Here is a 20,140-nt window from a genome sequence, read left to right as displayed (position 1 = left end):
CTATCCCATAATGATGAATAGCAAATAACCAGGTTGGTGAGGTTCTTGCCTGCTCAGGCAGCAATGCAGGGAGCAGCTCCATGCCTACCTCATGTGTGTGGAGCCTTGGGGAGATAGGGTTCCCACATCCTCTTTGGACATCAGAGTTGTCTCATGAGCAGTTCAAGTCTATCACAACAGAGAAACTCTTTCCTTTTTCTACCTTGAAACAGAGTGGGCATCGCTGACATTTCTAATAAAGAACCTCTTAGGCTGCCAGGACTGCATCAAAGACACCAGGACAAGAATTAATAGATAAGGGAGTGGACATTCTCAGGTTACCCATTAAGTGCTAAAAAAACTCCTGGTGCTTTGATATCATTGGACCATATTAAGTTGCACTGCAGTCAGCTAAGAGGACTTTATTGTGGTATGTTTGCATTGCATTGAGAAGGGACTAGAAAGTAATTTCCAAATATCACAGCATTATGCTAAGCATTCCTATTTCAGTTCAGCTCAGATGAACTATTTGCTAAAATCCCTGCTGACACATTTGCATTGACCCCATCATGTGGCTCCTCCTATCACTATGTTATATTGATTGTTTAATGATACTAGACTCAGGAAAAGTCTACCTTGTCGATATTGATTAAGACAAAGCACTTATGCCCACATATAGGATTTTCATTTTCTTCCGTAGTCTGCTGGGATTTACAGAGACAGGCAAAATGTATGCTATGCTCACAGAGCAGGTTGGAACCTTTATATTCCATGGTTTTTTCTTTGGAATTGTAGTTGCGATCTACAGACAGCAGAGATTAATGCCAGACACCTCCTATGATTTTAGTATTTATTTTTTTTTCCCTAGGGGAAGAAGAACTGTGTGGAACTGTTTGTGTCCCCACTGAACACAAAGCCAGGAATTTCTGAGGCGCTCCCATCTGAAGAAGTACTGCGTTCCCTTAATATCAACATTTTGCATCAGAGTTTATCCCAGTTTGGAATAACAGAAGTCTCCCCTGAGGTTGGTTATCAATTTTCTAACCTGTATTATTTTGATACAGATTAGGCACTTACATTCTTGGTAGTATTCCGGCTGAGGTTCTCAAGCATGAGGCAGAAAATGTGTGGGCTTAGAGAGCATCACTAGTGTAAGGCTGTGGGAACAAAAAAATGTCCCTCAGACATTTTTGGAGGTTCCAGGCCCTGGTCAGAAGCATTTTAGACCCCGGCAGGCAGCTGGAAACAGCTGTGATTTTGAGTTTGAGCCATGGAATGATTTACCAACTTTGAGGGTGGAACAAGAAGTCACAAAAGTTCAGATATTATAGTAGAAGTAGTCACAAAGTAGAGGGAAAAGTTTTTTAGTGCTGTACAGGGGGGTTTTAGTTTTGTACATGGGGGTCAGAGGTTTTAAGATGGAGGGATTTGGGCCTCCCCTGTCCTCCCTCTTTCTTCTTCCTGACGTCCATGTTTTTGGTGATGTTGGCACTCACAGGTTGGTTTAGAGTAGAAAAGCACCATTTAATATAGGTAGTAGGCATTGGGGAAAAACTGCGAACATGTATCACGTAATCTATCATATAAAAATAGAGCAGCCCTGGGCGGGGAGAAAGAAGAAGACAGCAGACAGAGAGGATATCAGGGTGTGTGTGTGCCTCTGCCTGAGCTGCTGAGCAAACCGCAGCACCCTGAGAAGACAATCCTTTAGATAACTTGCAATAAACAGCCATGAGACCGAACAAGAGACTGCTGAGCCTTTCTTTGGAAGCATGGGTTGGAGGAGAAGTTTTTCCACCACACGAAGCCACCCCGCAACCTAGGGTGGTCTTCGACATAAGGCAATTATCATAGAATCCTCAAATAGTCTGACTTGGAAAGGATTTTAAAGATCACCTAGTTACAACCCTTCTGCCATGGTCTGTTGTACCTTTCACTAGTCTGGATTGCTCAGAGCCCCATCCAACTAGCTCTGTTAAATTACCTTAATAGTGCTTTATTAGGCTATTTACTCTTTAACATCCATGTCTTCATCGCACAGATGAGCTACCATTGAAATCAGAGATTAGATCCTAAGCATGCGCTAATTGCCTTAAAGGAAATGGACATAAAGAATTCCAGTCTATTAACCAGGGTAGGAAGACATAACAATTTCAATAGAGAAATAAACAGAACGCAGATGCTGGGTGTCACCATTACTACCCATGTAACTTTTGTCTGACATGATTTTGAAAAACTGAATCTATACATTACACCTATGCTTCTTTCTATTTTTAGCATTAGCAAGAGATTTATTTTCTTTATGTGTTCCAAAAAGAGGGTAAAAATAAAACTTGTAGCTATTATTTGTATGACTTCATCCATTTTTTGGAAAAAAAAATCCATTTCAAAGCAGAGATAACACTGTCATCTCCACAGCTTGTCTGAGACATTATCAGTGTGATGGACATCTAATTCTGGGCCAACCATTTAAACTGTACCCAGAAAATGAAAGAAAGCAAAAAAGCCTTAAGGGTAAAAAGCCAGGGAGCTCATGGACATGGTCATATCACACTACTTTTTATTTTGTGTCTTACCTGAAGCCCTTACATATGTATAAAAACCCACAGGATACAGTTTGGGGGCAAACCTCTTCAATCATGTTGTCAAGAATCAAGATTTTCAGTGGAATCTCCCAGTTTGGCAGAGGAGGCATCCGTGTCCAAAAAAATGGGAAAAAAATTTAATTATTCTGATGAGCTATGTTTCCCTCTATGGATAAAAAAGTTCCTGTGTTCCTGTTTCCAAATCTGTGTTTGAGACACTGGTGTTTGAGCCATTGGGCTGTTATGCCTACCTGTATTTCTACTGATTAGAAAATGTTTTGCTAACTTTAAGTATTCTAAGAATCTAGATGTCTTTGTTATAAAAAAAAAAAAAAAGAAATATAAAACAATGCCAGTTCATGTTCTACTACAGCAACCTGCCACTATCAAAATTCAGATTCTCAAGTTTTAGCTGTTCTAATACAAAACATAACAAAGCAGTGGTTTCCAAATGTCAAATCAAGTCTTTATATCACCCATCAGCAACCTGAGTGAAGCTTCCCTTAGGTCAGAATTTCCTTTGTATCTGAAGCACATGAGTCTGACAGTTGGGATAGAGGCAATTATCTATTGCTAGTACTTCAGTTACAAATAACACTTCAGGTAGACATGGGGCAAGAACTTATCTGAATAATATATGAACAGAGAAATGTCATCAAGTTGTGAAGAGATGATGGAAAAAAGCCAAACCTTGAACTCAAGAGCTCATCTTGAGCTAGATACATTTAAATAATCTAGAGTGTTCAGATATTTGTATTTTCTTTCTGTAAAAAAATGTAGATAATAATTTAGAACAGGATTATTCTTAGAATAAATTAGAATGAAAGCTGTGCAGTCTCTTAACACCTAATACTGTTGGGGACACAAGAGATTATTTTAATATTTTAATTGATAGCAGATTGTACAGCTAAGGCATTGATCCTGAAAAATAATGCAGCTTTACACTAATAGGTATTCCTTATGGATCTCAATAAATAGTTTACATGTTTAAGATCACCCAGAAAACATCATCTAAGAAACAGCAACATACAATCTTTACTTGGTCAGCTGCCAACCACATATTTTTCCCTCAACTTGCTCTAAGAACAAATTGCTCCAAACAAAGTAACAGTGAACCCAAACAAAACAGGCAAACTTTGAAGGAAGGTATTGTTATACAAAGCCTTACATAGCTTTGATGCATTATTTTACCCATTGTAAAATGATCTGTGTGTGTACTCCTGAGCTATCAATCCTGATTAAATCATGAGCTAAAATTGTACACTCTTCTATCAAAAGTATGAATGCTTCACAACCAGTATTGTATGTACATTATCAGTGTATCTGTGCATAAAGGAAGCATTACTCTCATCTTTCCAGGTGGGTGGCAGACACAGAGGTGTTAGGGTTGGAATTTGTCTCCTTTTTCAGCTATTTTCAGTATGAGCTGCCTAAGGCTTGAAAATCTTGTGGCTGACAAAAAGAGATATGTTTGACAGGCAGTTCATCACATCTGTAGGACACCTCTCCTGAGATTGTTTGGTTGACCCTTTTTAAAAAGGTTTAGTGTAAACTAGATCCCCAGAGGGTTAATGCTGTGGGAGATTAGCCTGTCCAAAGAAATTTTACTAAGTTTATGTAGGAAAATCCACATGGAAAACTGCTCAGCTCAAAGTCTCAGCCCATACTGTACCATAAACAGCAAAAATCCCAGTGGCTATCAGTATCTGGAACTACATTTCCATTCATTACAGAAATAATTTGCTTGTTCACATCTGCTGATGCATTGATCACTTCTTGATCTATTTTCAAGTATATTGCCTATCTCAAAATTATATTATTTCTTATTCTGCAGTTGCTGAAAGAGCAGTTTCCCTATATGTCCTTATTGTAGGAAGCACGAGAGTACTTTACTGCCTGGTATACAATGAGATGTGTACCAGTGGGAATGTGTAAATTTAAAGGAGTCCTTGCCATTTGAAGGCAATGTCTATACCTTTCATATGTCTTTGATTTTCCAATGGCTTATCGTAGTTGTAGCACTTGCTCTTTTATTATGGTCTAAAGTTTATATCTGAAGTGGGATTTCAGACTGAGTTCTGCTCCATGGGATGTACCACAGTCAGGAGCAGGCTTCTCCAGAACAAAGAACCAAATTGGTTCTTAGTGGTAGGACAAAATTCAGTGACTTAGGAAGTCTGTGTTATGGTGTGGGAATCCTGGCTTTCTAATGTCTTTAAATTGCTTGGATTAAAATAAAACACTACTGGATTTCAGAATTTATTGGAAGAGAACTTGAAGTGGTTTTGAGTGACAAAAATAAATGAAGATACAGTAAATAAAGTTAGGGTTGCTATGTTTTGAGAGCTAAGCCAACTGCCAGCTAGAAATGTGTCACTGAAGATGAAATTTGCAGAGTTCATACCAATATTATGCAATCCCAAAATGTAGCATTATAGCCTCCTTGCACAAAGCGGTTACCTTTGAAGTATGTGATAATAACATACTAGAGCAGAAATAAAAGGAGGCAATCACATACTTAAAGTACACAGAAACTGTAAGTTGTTGTAAAGGGCAAGTGATCAAAACCAGGATCTTAGAAATTACAACGGCCTGGACTGACAGAGGTACCTGGGAACAAAGCAGAGCACAAGGACATGCTCCAGTGATCAGGCAAGGCAGCTGTAGTGTAAAACCTGCATGGCTGCACCCAGAGCACCCAACAGAAACAGGAGCCCTTCTGACTGCCAGTGTGGATGTGGAATCACAGCACTTCATCATACATGTGCTAGAGCTAAGCTAAGCTAGAACTTTTGGGGTGACTGTGTCATGAGAGACACAATTAAGTGGCTATTATCCAGTGTCCTGTGAGCCTGAGAGGTCACACACATTCCTATATGTTTTCATTGGGGGTGGAAGTGATTTCGTGGCAGCCTTTCCTAATGTGCCTCAGCTAACATAGTTAAAATAGCAGAAAAAACCCAAAGCTATTCAGTGTGAACTTCCATGAACCCTTTTTGATCTTGAATTCTACCCCCAGCACCCTGTAAGCTTTCCTCTGAGCTCAAAACGATAGTTTTCTATGCTCTCATTAGTGTTCCAGCCTAAGAGACTAATTGGAGTTAACTGACCCAATTTGCAAATTCACCTGGTTTCCACTGAAAATTTACCTTTTCTGGAAGGTCCTGATACTGCAGCAGAATCTTTCAGTCACAGATTTTACACTGACTACTTCAGGTCAATGTCTCTCTTGTTATTATCAAAAACTGGCTGCTTATTTTACTTGCTTGTAGAAATACTCCGCTATTTTCCCCATAATAATAAGACAATAAAAGCCATAGTGGATTTTTAGTGTCTTTAAAAAAATGTTTATAAAAATTGTTCCGAAAAATCACATTTGTTCCAGTTTAGCAGATACCCTTGTGTGCAGGCACTCTTCAGTAAAGTTAATGATTGAATAACATTGTAAGAATACATTTGATTCTTCCACACATTGAATTATGCTGAATTCAAACAGTTTAAATTAACCTGGCTCATTCTGCCTGAAAAACTTGCCTTATTGGAGACTCATTAGGTAAAGGAAATACTAGGAAATGACACCTTCCTCACTGTTTGCTCTAGGATCTGGTGCTCCCTGAGAGACTGAAATTCCCTTGCCACTCCATCTGCTCTGATATTCCCCCACTTTTATTAGCTGCAGATCTTTGCAAATTAGTCTGAGCATCTGCAAGCTTATTGCTCAAAAACTATCTGAAGGACAAGAATCCTCTCCTTTCTGCCTTGCATTTGGCCATCCTATTAGCTTCTTTCCTGGGCGTCAGCAATTTGTAGTGAGCATGGCAGTTGCTATCCCTCTTATCAGTTTTCCCAGACAAAGGAGCAAAGTTCTGAATGATCTGCATTGACATTTCAAAAAGCAATTCCTTATCGTGGGTGTGAGATGACTCAGTTACTGGAGGTCACAGCTTCTTCTGTCATTAGGAAGCAGCTTCACCAATGATTTTGCTCTCCACCAATTAGATATGGGAGAGAGATTGTCTTGAGTAGGTGAATGTACTACTAAAGTGCTTCAAAATGGTATGTCAAGTAACTTTAAGTTGTGGTATACTTTTTTACCCTTTTTATAGCCTTTGTTAATATTCTTTGAACATTATTGTTAAAAAGACAAATCAGGCAAAGACATATCCTGAACACACATAGCACTAGACAGACATCACGGAGATTAATTCTCTTAAAATCTTCTCTTCTTTTATTCTCTTCAGTCTGTTATATCTATGAAGTCTATTATAAAATATTTTTAAAGTTTTGTAACACCATTGAATTAAAGTTTATATAAGTCTCTCATCCATTGTGACAAAAAATCCTACTAACTCTTCATTTACTTTTTAGTGTATTTGTCCTTTCAGTAAAGAGGTATTAAACCATCCCATTTACTCACTTAGAGAAGGTCAGCACAGTCTCCTTTAGCTCCTGCTTTTTATCTAAATTTCCTCCTGAGAGATATGAAACACCGGAAAGCCATCAGGTAACCCACTCAGGGTCAAACATTGGGTTTGCAGCTAATAGGCCACAGCTGCAGCTGCTGCTGTCACCATGGGATTCCCATGGAGCTCAACGGGAGCAGTCTTGGATGTGGAGCAGCTGCAGGTTTGGGCTCTGAGCCAGTACTGGGACCCAAATCCTGTGCCGTGAGCACAGCAGAATGACCTTGCTGTGCTGAGGTAGCAGATTGCAGAGAGAGCTGTACCCCACTACAGTAGCAGCAGTGTTTAAATATGTCTAGGAACAATTTTTGCAGAAATATAAATCTTGCAGGCAAGATTTACAGCTTCTCTTTGAAAGCCCTGGGTTTTAAGTTGCTCATTAAACATCAAACTGACACTTTATGAGTCTTTTTAAAATGTCAATAGCTGCAACATTTTAAAGCTGAGACCATGAAACGATACATAATTACACACACACACACAAATATACTAATTTTACAAGATTGGTTTCTGTAGTTTTGTTGAAGGATTTCCATTCTGGTCCCCAGGACTATTACTTCCAAAGAAAACTCTTCTTTATTTTGCTTTGAGTTCTAAAGCTGCTGACTCCCAGTTAAATACAGACATTTCTTCAAGCAAGCAAGTCTCTTTAAATTAGCCATGCTACCAAATTCCTCTCTAAATGTTTGCATTTTGTGGTAATTGTATCTGTGAATTGTCTTGCATTGTCCTGACTAGTTTAAAAACAAGCATTGCCTAATCCTGTGATGAAAAGAGGACCATGAAAACTATATCGGGATCCAGAACCCAGCATTTTTTGTCAGCTTGTTCCCTTTCTCAGGCCATCATCTCCCACTCCTCAGGAAGCTTTCCCACATGAATTCACCATCACCCAGACTTTCTATTTCTGCGAGGCTGAAGAAGCTTGGTTTTGGGAGGCTTTGCCTTTTTGGAAGACAAAGTTGCCTTGATACATTAGCTGTGCAAAAGAGCAGACTAATGGGTGGCTGAGCAAAAGTGTTAGAGTCCCTAGAGTTTTGCATGCCTATTGAGCAGCCACTCATCTTTGTATGGAGAAACTCTTTCCTTTGTGATAAACTCAGTGATGAACACGACATCCCCAGAGAGGAAAAAGGGCCACACTGGGATAGGAAGACAGCTCAGTATTTAAACTAGAGGTTCATTCAAAACCTTTAGAGAATTTCAGCAAGAGGGAAACACAAAGACCTTGACAATTTACGATGGAAACCAGAATTTTGAAGAGTTGGTTTTACTCAGTCTGAGAATTCTACTGAAAAGACACAATTAAGAAAATAAAGGCAAGTAGCTGAAAATTGGAAGGGCAATGTCTACTGTGGTCCCAGAAACGTCAGACAACATACTTTATTCTAAATAATATATTGCATTTAGGCTAAGGGTACATATACTTTGTTTCTGCTACAAAATCAGTATTTGAAAACATAGTGAAATTCTGGTGATTTAATACTCCAACCAAGTCCCAGTGCTGCAATAAAGACAAAAATAAGTGCTTTTACAATCATTATTATTTCGTAATCCCCAGGAGTTCTGGAAATTTTAGCGTGCACAGCTGTTTCAGAAATGTTCTATCGGTAGGAAGCCAAAGATAATGAGATTAAGCATAATCAGAATTATAGATAGACAGATAATGATATTATTTTCAGCAAAACGAATATTTTTTACGTATTTGTGTGTGTAATCTAGAGGTGACAGTGTGGGAGCTTCCCAGCTCATGAAGGCAAACCAAGTTGCCTGCTCTTTGCTCCGTGTCAGGTGTAAACACTGGGAAGGCTGGGTGTGGGTACTGGGGCTGGAGATAAGCACTGGGAAGAAAGAGGCCGGGCCAGCGCTTCCCAAAGGCCGTGTGGGAGCTCAGCCCTCGGACCTGAGCAGGCAGGTGGTTTCCAGGAAAGGTGCTGGGTCTTGTTTGTGTTACATTCAGGCGGTGTGGCGGCTGGTGGAGAATCCTGTAGATCCCCACGCAGTGCCGGGAGCGCGGGGCGGCTCTGCTCCACGGGCTGGGCGTGGGCAGGGGTGCCAATAGCAGTGTTCAAAGTCATGCCATGTGCTGTGGAATTTCAATGCTGACAAAGCTGAGGAGAGTGATTAATGCCCAGTGAGAGCTATTTAACCTGCACATGCCACTCTTATAACTTTTTTTCTCTTTCTGTTTCTGTTTCATTGCTTAAAAAAGAAAAATGTTTTGCAAGGCCAGCGTGAAACAGACAAAATCTGGAGCAAAGAAGGATTTTATGCTGTTGTCATATTCCTCAGCATCTTTGTCATTCTAGTGACTTGTTTAATGGTAAGTTTTCCTTTTACCTTTATTTTGTTTTTAATTTCATACTTTTCTTAGTCTGAAGGATAGGATTGCACATTCTTTACCTGACAGGTGTTTTCTCAAGGCCAGTAAAAACTCAACTCCAAGGTAAGAATTGGTCACTCTCATAGTGCTGGGAAACCAAAGTTTGAAGAGTCACATTTCTTGATGTATTTTGAGTTGAATGAAGAATGTAACTAGAAGGAAGGTGAAAAAATAAATAGGTTCTTAAATCTACAGGGTGGCTGTGTAGGGATATGAGTGATGACTTCTCAACCTTCTGAGGTCCCAGGATCCCTGAAATCCTCTTGCCTGCCTTTATTTCAGTTTGATTCAATAGTAAAAGCAGCACCACATTGATAGAATGTTGTCAGTGGAGAGTTGTTAAGGTGTATTTGTGTATCAAATACACAAATATTAAATTGAAATAACTAGTAAGTACATGAAGGAATAATCATATTTTTGAGCAACTTTGCTATTCACATTGTATGAGCCCTGTGGCCAGGTTTCGGAGCACTAGGCACAATTCTAATATGCTGAATATGAAAAGTGCAATGGTCACAGAGAAGATGAAGATCATTATACCACTACTGACTTTTTCAGGGTAGTTTTATTATTTTTGTCCGATGTTGTATCTTATATGTTTTCCTTCTTTAAATTGTGTGATACTTCTTAAGTGCACACATAAAATTGTTAACTGAATTATCTCTGACAATTATAAGCATTTATGAACACACAGTATCTTGAGATCTGTTAAGATATTTTTCTCTCAAACACATTTAATTTTCTTAAACCACTTAAAGCCTTAAGATGGAAAGTGTGTTTAATCTGAAGATATTAAATATGTTCACAATTATACAAATGTTCACAAAAAATTTGTAACAAAATGTTATTTAATCTTTAAGGGCTCCCTAAGATTTGAAAAGCACTTGAAAAGCAATTTCTCACAGGAAATTGTTGCTTTATTCAATTACTACTTTCTTCTTGTCTCCATCTTGCCATGCCATTTCACTCAAAAAGAGGAGTATAACTCTAGAAATCTCTTCTCTACCCTTTGTTTTGGAGAACAGATATTTTGGTCATTACTGACTATTTAACTGGAAGAGTATAAAAAATGCTGTCTATCCTTGTCCTGGTACCACACAATATTTTCATTCATGATCTGGAATGCATTGACAATATTGGAAATTGTAAGCATTCTGTATAACAGTATCAGAACTTCAAATATTCTTAGGGTTCCAGAGAAAATATGGGAAAGAACAAGAATTCTGCTTGGCAGGGACAAGAACTAATCATGTGCATTAATACAATGTAGGAAATATGTGGCAAAACAACAGTTCTGTAGGAAACAGTTCCAGCAGTATCACAGAACAGTATCACAGAAGTAGATACGGAGATAAGCAACAAAAATGTTGCAAAAATACACTTCTTAGCCTGGTGTATATAAATGAGGATATGATCTCTAAGATCTGAATTTATCTCTGCTATGGTAATTTGCCTGTCATGTCTTACTCATTTTCTATTGTCTCTACCACATTTGTGAAAAATTTCGGGCAATTATAGGAGGAAGGAGATGCAAGAGTGATCAGAGACACAGATGACATGAAATAATTTGGTTTATTTATGACAGGGAAAAGGGGGAAGCAGAAACATGATAGTTCTCAAATATGGAAAGATTTCAAAGGCTATTGTAAGGAAGAAGATAATACTTTTTCCATTGGGGACTGGAAAAAAAGAAAAATTTTCACAGGGTGATTTGGTTGACTCATTAGAAAGATCTTAGCTATCCTATGTGTCACTAGATCCTGGATTGCATTGCTTGAGGAAGCTTGGGAAGCTTGAGGAAGTTTTCACCCATTAAGATTTTAGACAAACATCTGTCAGAAATAGTTTGGGTGTAGCTGATCTGAAGTTAGGGCAGAGGTCAATACTAGTAGACTCCTTGAATTCCTTCCAGATGAAATTGCTATTATGCTGTGGTCTTTTCTGCAGGTATTCCCCTTTCTGTTCCTCCCAGGTCCAACTTGTATCTTTGCATGTGCTACTGTTTAGACTGTGCAAATGGACACGGTCTCAGATTTTGTCAGGATCTGATAATATATGGGTATGTGCAATCTATAAAGCTAACAAACAGCTCATGTTGGTTTTTATCCCATTTAATGTGTGTCAGAGTGGCAGGTTGGGTTGGTCACTATATTTTTGGCCAGTTCTGTTTTTTATTTTACTTTACTTTAATTAAAACTGTTATAGCCCTGTAACACTATCTGAGGAAAAGTATAAGTGCTTAGAACAAAAGTTGTTGGTTAGATTTTTTTTCAGTTTCTCCTAGGGTCAAGCTGTCTTTTTTCCCTAGGGTCTTAATAATAGATTATTAAACAGTATAATAAATAATACTTGTCCACATTTTAGAAGTCAAAACCATAATTCCTTGGCTCCCCAGGGAGAAAAACTATGTCAAAACATTAGTGACAAGAAGGTATGGTGAGCATTGTCATGGCCATGAATCTCTGAGCTGTTTATCTGCTGGTTATCAGAAAAAAATTAGCTGAAAGCACTCACTGGAGAAAAAGACAGTTAAAATATTTCAAGTCCCTCTTTTATCTTTATTGGTACCAGTGCCCTTGCTTCACAGGTACCCCCAAGAGGGCTTGTTTTTCTGCAAAATTATGAGGAAGAGATCTTATCCTAGTAATTCTAAACCCTTCAGAATGAACAGATGGTTTGCCTAGCTAAGTCTTGTTTAATGTGTGTATTGCTAATGACATTATATCAGTTCCCAGCTAAACCTCTGTTGCTAATCCTTGAACAAACAAACCTATCAAATATATCTAGTCATCACTGGAAAGCTAGGGAGTGATAGATCTTTATGTGGTGCTAGCAGGGGCAACAGCTGTCAAAGAGCTTCTGACTTTCAGAGATAAAAATGCTCTGGTCTAGGTTTTGTCTTACTCAAGGATCCAAATCAAATGCTTTACAGGAACAGATAAAACAAAATGGAAAGTACAAGGGTATCTGCAGACACCTCCAAAAAAACTGTGTAAGTGCCTTCCATCTCCACACACAATATTTACAATTCTCATAAATTTCATAACTTGTAAGGCATGTTTTGAAAATTGAACAGCTATGGCTCAGAAACTGTTTTTTCACATTGCCCTCCAAAGAAATAAGATGTGTTAAACAGGTGTAACATGGGTACCTCTGGAGTGACATTACTGAGCACAAGCTACCTGTCTGCCCTCACCAAGCTAGGGTTCAGCAGCATCAGTAGAGTTTGATGGAAGAAGGTCAGTACAACTTCTGCTTTTGTTGCACATACTCGATGTCCACGTTCATAAGCAATATGTGGGCAGATAATCCTGGTATTACAGTGTGCTCAGAAGTCAATTTCTTGGTGATTATAAAGCACACTTTTCTGAACAGATGGTTAAGCAACTTCATTGGCCACTCATCACTTCAGCTTTATTTCAGAATAGTTAATGTTTCTCTGAGGATATTGAAGCCTATCACTACCTGGAGGAGTATTTCAGAGCAATAGGAGCCTTCTGTTACCAAAGTGACCTAGTAATGTTAGTCTGTTCAACTATCAGCTCCATGCCAGATGAGTAAGGGCTTTTAGGAACATCTGCTCTAAAAAAAATTGAGGCTATTGTAATTAGAGACTTGTATCTGGCTAAGTCATAAACATCTATTTTATTTTGTGCCATTGTCTTTCTTGTGTTAAAATGCTTAAAATTTATTCTACAGTTACTCTATCATTATTTCTTTCCTCACAACATCTTCTGTAACTAATTTCCATTGTGTGTTATTTGCTCTTTTAATAATACTACTGCAGGTATTACAAATAACTACTGACTCACAGTAAGAACTGTGAAAATCTCTACTGTGTACACTCTGCAGTTTATGTAATGCAGTTTATGTATTTATCTTGTTGTGGGAAATGCTGTGTAGCACAACTTGTGACTTACCTTCTATGAATGAAAGCCACGTATAACAATCTTATCCAGCATCTGTGATATCTTCCTTGCCTTGTTTACCAGGTAATTGAGGTTGATCTGTTCTCTTTATTTTTGTAGGTTCTGTACAGATTAAAGGAGAAGATCCAGTTGTCACTAAGGCAAGAGAAGGAAAAGAAGCAGGAGATCCACCTCTCACCCCTTCCCCTGCAGACATCTCAGACTGAGTATAAGACCACCAACAGCATGGTCCAGCCTCAACAGGCTCCAAAGGTTATCAATGTTGTAGTGGACTCTCAAGGCCAATGTGTTCCTGAGCTCAAACCTCCCCTGTGTGCCAGTCCATCTCCTTTCAGAATGAAACCTGTGGGACTCCAGGAAAGGTAGGATGGTGCCTGGTATGCTCAGGATTTATTCTGCTTTTTTATACTTATGCTTCATGATTTCATATGTTTCTCTTCTGTCAATGAATGGGAGACTTTGCCATACAGACATCTGAGAAGTGGGATTTTGCTGCGTTAACATCTGTCTCACAGGTATTCTCTCCTTTCCTTTTCTTTACATATGACCAAAGATTCCGGTCGTATGAAAATGTTCTGCTTTAGGCTGAGATTAACTGCATTAGTAGCATTCTTTTTGCTGTTTATATTTTTCCCATACTCCAAATAAATATTTTTTTCATTTTTCATTGATTTTTGCCTGTTTTGATCCTGGAGATAATGGAAGAGAGTTCAGGGGCTGGTTATGTATTGTCAAAAAAGGACATTCTCATTCTCAGGGAGTCCCTAGCACCTGAAAAACTTAGAAGAAATATTTACACCGAGTGTATTTAGCAATCTCATACAGTGTTTCCATTATCACCTTTAGATACCTTTTTTTCTTAAATGCATCTTTCCATGATGGTCAGGATATAGTGCAAAGTCAACAGGCTTTACCAAAAGGAAGAAGTGATGAGTAATGAAACCAACTCTTGTGTGCAGTTCCTCAGAAATACTTGGGCACCAAACCCTGTCATTCATTGTACCTTTCAAAAACTAGGCCAGCGCTCTTTTTATAAAACTAGTTATTCTTCCCACAAGAGAATGCACACTGACATCTGTCTCCCCTGTGTTAGAAACCTGTATAATTTCTTGTCTGATGGCTGCAGGCTGCTTTCATAAAGCATCAGTGTTTTGAATAGCTCACATAGCATGCAGCTGTGCAACTGAACTCTCCTGCCCCGGCACAGATGATAAATGAAAGAACAGACGCCATGTGGAGACCAAGAAGAGCCTCATCTGTGAGGACTCAGCTGAGCTGTAACCCTGATTCAGCTTCAGCCATGGGGATTTCAATGGCACAGATTTTATCAATGGATTTTTGACAGACAGAGCTCAGGGAGGGGGATTGATTCTTCTGTGAATAAAAGAGGCTTAAAGGCAGAGATGTCATAAAAAATGTAGTGATATCACTGCAGAAAAAAAAAAAAAGGAATGGAGGAAGCAAGTAAATACATTTTGATAGTTTCTGTCATTCCACAAGACCCTAAAAATAAAGCCCACAAGCATGGGAATCACACAGCTAATTTATACTTAGTACCTAACATAGTATATGCAATAGTTGAGAGGAATTAAGGGAAAGTGTCACCCTGATTCTTAAGATTTTCTAAAGCCTTCTGAGTTTACATTCTGTTGGAGAACTTTCCCACACAATTTCTATAAACAACATATTGTTTTGCATTCCTTTATGGGGGTGGAGAAACTTGATGTACTAGTGGTTTGTCCAATGTCTTTGGAGAGGTGGCCCATTCACTCTCCAATCCAATGTCACCTTTGGGAAAGCATAAAATTGGAGTCAGAGAAATAAACTTTCTTCTTTACCTTGCAAATAGCAGGTGGCTTGTGTCGTGCTTTCACGTGTTCTGTAGCGACAGGAAAGGAATTTGTAGAAGGATTTTGTACTTATGGACAAGAAACTTTTTGTACATAAGGAGAAGAAACTTTTCCATTTCTCAAACAAAGAAAGTAAAAACAATTTATTTAGGATATTAATTTCCACCACAGAAAGGAACTTTGCATTCAGTTCTCCTAAACCTAATTGCATCCTTGGGAAGGACAAAGTTCTGAGTCAGATATGACAAAATGTGCAGCTGAGATGCAAAGAGAAAACTAAACCTGATGTTTGACCAAATAAACCAGACATTTAGGTTATTACTAAGGAAAAAGAACTTGAAGGAATTGAGTGCTTTAGTTTCCACTGTAAAAGAACACTGTTGTGAAAAAGTGAAAAAAACCATTGTGATAACATCCCATTGTGCAGTTCTTTTTTGCCATGTTTAACACAGACTCCATCAGCCCAAGTCCATTCCTAAGAAATGGTGGTTTAAATTTATTTCAAGCTCAGTGTACAAAGGTCTGGGAATATGAGGGAGAGAACTTTAGGGAATAATTTATTTTCTGACATAAGCAGCTATTATTATGTCTATTTCTTATTTATTTGCTATAACCTTTACTATGAACAAATTTGTATGTATTCTAACACTCAGCAGTGTTGGAAGCAAAAAGTAATAATGCGCTGACACATTCTGCCCCAGATATAATCTAGTGACTAGGTAAGTGGTCAGTTTAAAACTCCTCTCCACCTTTCTGCCCCAAAAAACCCTTGCAGTAGGCAGCCTCAGGCTAGCCTCATTACATGTGGGAGAAGTGGACCTTACGGCATGGATCTGCCCACTGCAAGGAGAAGCAAACCATGCTCAAAACAGTCTACTGGCAGCCCTTCTTTTGGAGTCAATCAAGCCCGAAGGTCCCATCCTGCTCATAGCACAGCTTTGGGGCACCCTTTCAATAATTTCTGCTATGCTGATTTTGGTTTCTCCCACAGGAAGAAGCTCTTGGCAGGCTAGACTGGATACGGGGGCTCCTTGACAAATTTAGCATGGGGTTTCCTTTGGTCATATGGCTTGACAGTGGTTCCTGAGCAATATTTTCTAAGTATCCAAACTACTCCCTGGTTTGATTCCTTAAGTGATTCATAGTCATGAAATGCCTAGCATGATCCAGATCAAACTGTCCCTGGTTTGGGCCATGGTCCATTGATTTCTCTTTGAGCAGATAGTGAGCTGTGCATAGCCATCTAGGTAGGAAGTTTGTGACAATCTCTCTGAAGGATGGGACAGTAAAATTGAATAATGCAACCTGATCTAGCTGAAGATGTTCCTGTTCATTGCAGGGAGGTTTGATTAGATGACCTTAAAAGATACCTTGTAGATCAAACTATTCCATGATTCTGTGCCTGCCTCTCAAGTTCTCTTTGCTTTGCACACTAGGTGATGCTTTGACAAACATAGCCTTGACAGGACAAGGGGTAATTATTTTAAATTAAAGGAGGGTAGATTTAGATTAGATATAAGGAAGACCTTTTTTTTTTTTTTTGCAATGAGAATGAAACACTGGCACAGTGTGTCCAGGGAGGTGGCTGAAGGTTTCCAGGGCCCCATCCCTGGAAACATTCATGGTCAGGTTGGAGAGGGCTCTGAGCAACCTGATCTAATTGAAGCTGTCTCTGCTTGTGGCACGGGAATGGGACTATGTGACCTTAAAGGCCCTTTCCGTCCCAAAATATTTTATGATTCTATGATCTAAATGCAAAAATATAGTGGAAACGAGTTTTCACAAAGCACCACACCAGCCTCTGGCTCTCCGAACTTTTCCATTTTTATTTGGAATAGCATCGGCCAGTGCAGAGGTAAACAAATTGTTAATGGACTACTGTGCATGGATAAAAATATTTCTGGGAGTTTTTCCAGCTTCTTAAAACGTATTGTGCTTCTGAATACTAGAGACAAGTCCATGAACATGTTTTCTGTGTGTCTGGAAATGCTCTTACTCATCTATTTCTACAAGCCCAGCTTCCCGGCGGTAACTCGCGCTGTGCAGTGCGCGGGATGCCGCGGGGGCGGCGGCGCCGGCTCCGGGCGGGCGGAGCGCGGGACGCTGCCGCCCGCAGCCGGCAGGCGGCGCTGCTGCCCCGCCCGCAGCCCCGCGCTCCGGGGTGAGCGGCCCGGCGCCCGCGGGAGCCGGCTCTGCTCCGCGCTCCGCTCCCGGAGTGAGCGGCCCGGCGCCCGCGGGAGCCGGCTCTGCTCCGCGCTCCGCTCCCGGAGTGAGCGGCGCTCCGCTCCCGGAGTGAGCGGCCCGGCGCCCGCCGAGCCGGCTCTGCTCCGCACTCCGCTCCCGGAGTGAGCGGCCCGGCGCCCGCCGAGCCGGCTCTGCTCCGCGCTCCGCTCCCGGAGTGAGCGGCCCGGCGCCCGCGGGAGCCGGCTCTGCTCCGCGCTCCGCTCCCGGAGTGAGCGGCCCGGCGCCCGCGGGAGCCGGCTCTGCTCCGCGCTCCGCTCCCGGAGTGAGCGGCCCGGCGCCTGCTGGAGCCGGCTCTGCTCCGCGCTCCGCTCCCGGAGTGAGCGGCCCGGCGCCCGCCGAGCCGGCTCTGCTCCGCGCTCCGCTCCCGGAGTGAGCGGCCCGGCGCCCGCGGGAGCCGGCTCTGCTCCGCGCTCCGCTCCCGGAGTGAGCGGCCCGGCGCCCGCGGGAGCCGGCTCTGCTCCGCGCTCCGCTCCCGGAGTGAGCGGCCCGGCGCCCGCCGAGCCGGCTCTGCTCCGCGCTCCGCTCCCGGAGTGAGCGGCCCGGCGCCCGCGGGAGCCGGCTCTGCTCCGCGCTCCGCTCCCGGGAGACTGCGCCGCGAGCACCGCCTCCAGCGTCCCCAGCCTGAGAAGGATGTCGGCCTTTTGGAGCGAGGAAGGCCGTGAAATTACCAGATGTATGCAGCACCTCTCCTATGAGGACAGGCTGAGAGAGTTGGGGTTGTTCAGGCTGGAGAAGAGAAGGCTCTGGGAAGACCTTATTGCAGCCTTTTGATACTTGAAGGAGGCCTGTAAAAACGATGGGGGCAAACTTTCTTTTAGGGCATGTTGCTATGGGATAAGGGGTAATGGCTTCAAACTGAAGGAGGCTAGGTTTAGATTAGATATCAGAAAGTAGTTTTTGAGCATTTGAGGTGACGTTGAATGAGTCTCTAAACAACCTGTTCTAATTGAAGCTTTATTCATGGAAAGTGAGTGGGACTAGATGACTTTTAAGGGTTTTTCCCAATTCAAACTATTCTCTGATTCTATGATTTTCCTACATGCTGCTCAGGGATGTGTGCTCACATGCAGCATATAGTTTGGAAAGGGGTGGAACAGTGGGGGCCAAGAGCAGAGGGTAGACTGAAAGTGAGGAGGTGACAGGGTTGTCAGAACAGAGGCACTTACCCCTTTCTATTACAATTACTGAGACAGGCCAGTGAAAGGCTATTTCTTCACAATTTCTGTGCATCCTCTGGATCATTCAGTGCAGAATGCTTTGAGGTTGCCCACTTTTCGTGTGCTCACAACTGCTGCTCCTTTGCAGCCAAGACCTTCTCCACTGGCAACCCACATTGTTCTGTTATGGACCAAAGGAGCAGGAGAGCTGCTGTTCTCCTGTGGGTGTCTTCAGTGGTGAGCTGTCACAATATCACAGAGCTGACGCCTGACTTTTGGATACAAATAATTGTTTTCTCTTCCGTGAGCGCATCTATGAATATTGCATCAGTGTTTACTTTTCTACTTAGTCTTTTATAGGTTTATATGAATAATATATACTCTTCCTTCAGCAGAGTAAGGTTTCCTTTTATTCTGTTACTTGGCCCAAAATTCATCTTGATATGAATGGTCCCAGCCAAAAGCAGAATCTGGTGAAGTGGAATGTGGTATTTTAAATTTCATTCTGACATATCAAGCATTTAAAATTCATAGTATAAGCAGTGAGTTGTTAAGTCACAAGCATGGTAGATATAAATGTAAATGTTGCTACACCAGCACAGTATTACAACAGGATTTACATTTTCTGTGGCCACTGCAGCTGTGAGTTGTTTGTGACTAAGACAACTGCATTTCCACTAACTAGTGGACAATATGATGTTTTGTTCAAATTAGTTACTGTGCAAAGATATATGGAAGAAAAGAAAATGTGGAAATGTCTCCTCTACTGTGTGTTGAAAACAAACTGGTTTGGAAAAATTTCTCAAGCATTTATATTCCATTCTAGCCACAAAGTCCTAACACTGACTATTGTATTTTAATAATCAGAGGGAAAAATCACAGCTCTGTGTTTTCTTAGTCTATTACTTATTCATCAGAAAATCATTCTGTCTAAAGGACGAGCTCCTCATGTTCATTATCAGGATGCCAGGGGTTTGCAGGACTCTTATTCAGAACAGATAGTATTTGCCTTGTGCTGATTTTTTTTCTTATCTGCAAATATGCACAAGAGAATGGAGATGATAATAGAAAAACAGTTTGGCAAATAAAGCAAAAAGCCATCAGATAAGTGAAATAATAAGCCATTTTTAAATGGGAAATAAAATAATTATGCAATGGTATGGAGGCACAGCTGTGGCACAGGAAAATAGAAGACACTCTGTGAAAGGGAAGAGCCAGCAAGAGCAAAACTTGGAGGGATGAGGGCTGCTCACAGGCATCATTCAGGAGAACGTGCAACCAATTCTACAACCTCTACAGAAAATCAGTAGGCATCAGAATAGAAAACAGTATGGAGACAATCACCTGAATAAATCAATTATTGCTCTCTACAAACATAGCAGACGAATGAAATTTGGCTTGGACTCTGACTGTGAGAACTCTGTGTGATGCTACTTTTCCCCACAAAGCAGAGCAATACTGTAAAAATCTTATGCCACAGTTGACAGACTCTCCCCAGTGAGATTTCTCTTACTGTCCTGAAGATCCCTGTAAACTGGCAGCAGAATTCT

At 40.9% G+C, this 20,140-nt stretch overlaps 1 protein-coding gene across 1 annotated transcript in view; it reads left to right on the top strand.

The window, feature by feature from the left end:
- Window positions 1-20,140, top strand: part of PTPRR (protein tyrosine phosphatase receptor type R) — a 144,426-nt gene that overhangs the window by 77,884 nt on the left and 46,402 nt on the right. Inside the window, exons 4-6 of the mRNA XM_021528964.4 lie at window positions 848-1,003; window positions 9,240-9,350; window positions 13,439-13,701. Of these exons, the coding sequence (XP_021384639.3) occupies window positions 848-1,003; window positions 9,240-9,350; window positions 13,439-13,701 (530 nt within the window). The remainder of the gene's footprint in view (window positions 1-847; window positions 1,004-9,239; window positions 9,351-13,438; window positions 13,702-20,140) is intronic.

This window comes from Lonchura striata, chromosome 1A, assembly GCF_050655825.1.
Source record: "Lonchura striata isolate lonStrDom1 chromosome 1A, ASM5065582v1, whole genome shotgun sequence".
NCBI lineage: Eukaryota > Metazoa > Chordata > Aves > Passeriformes > Estrildidae > Lonchura > Lonchura striata.
Note: the sequence above shows the minus strand (reverse complement) of the source record. Positions and strands in the feature narration are given on the sequence as shown.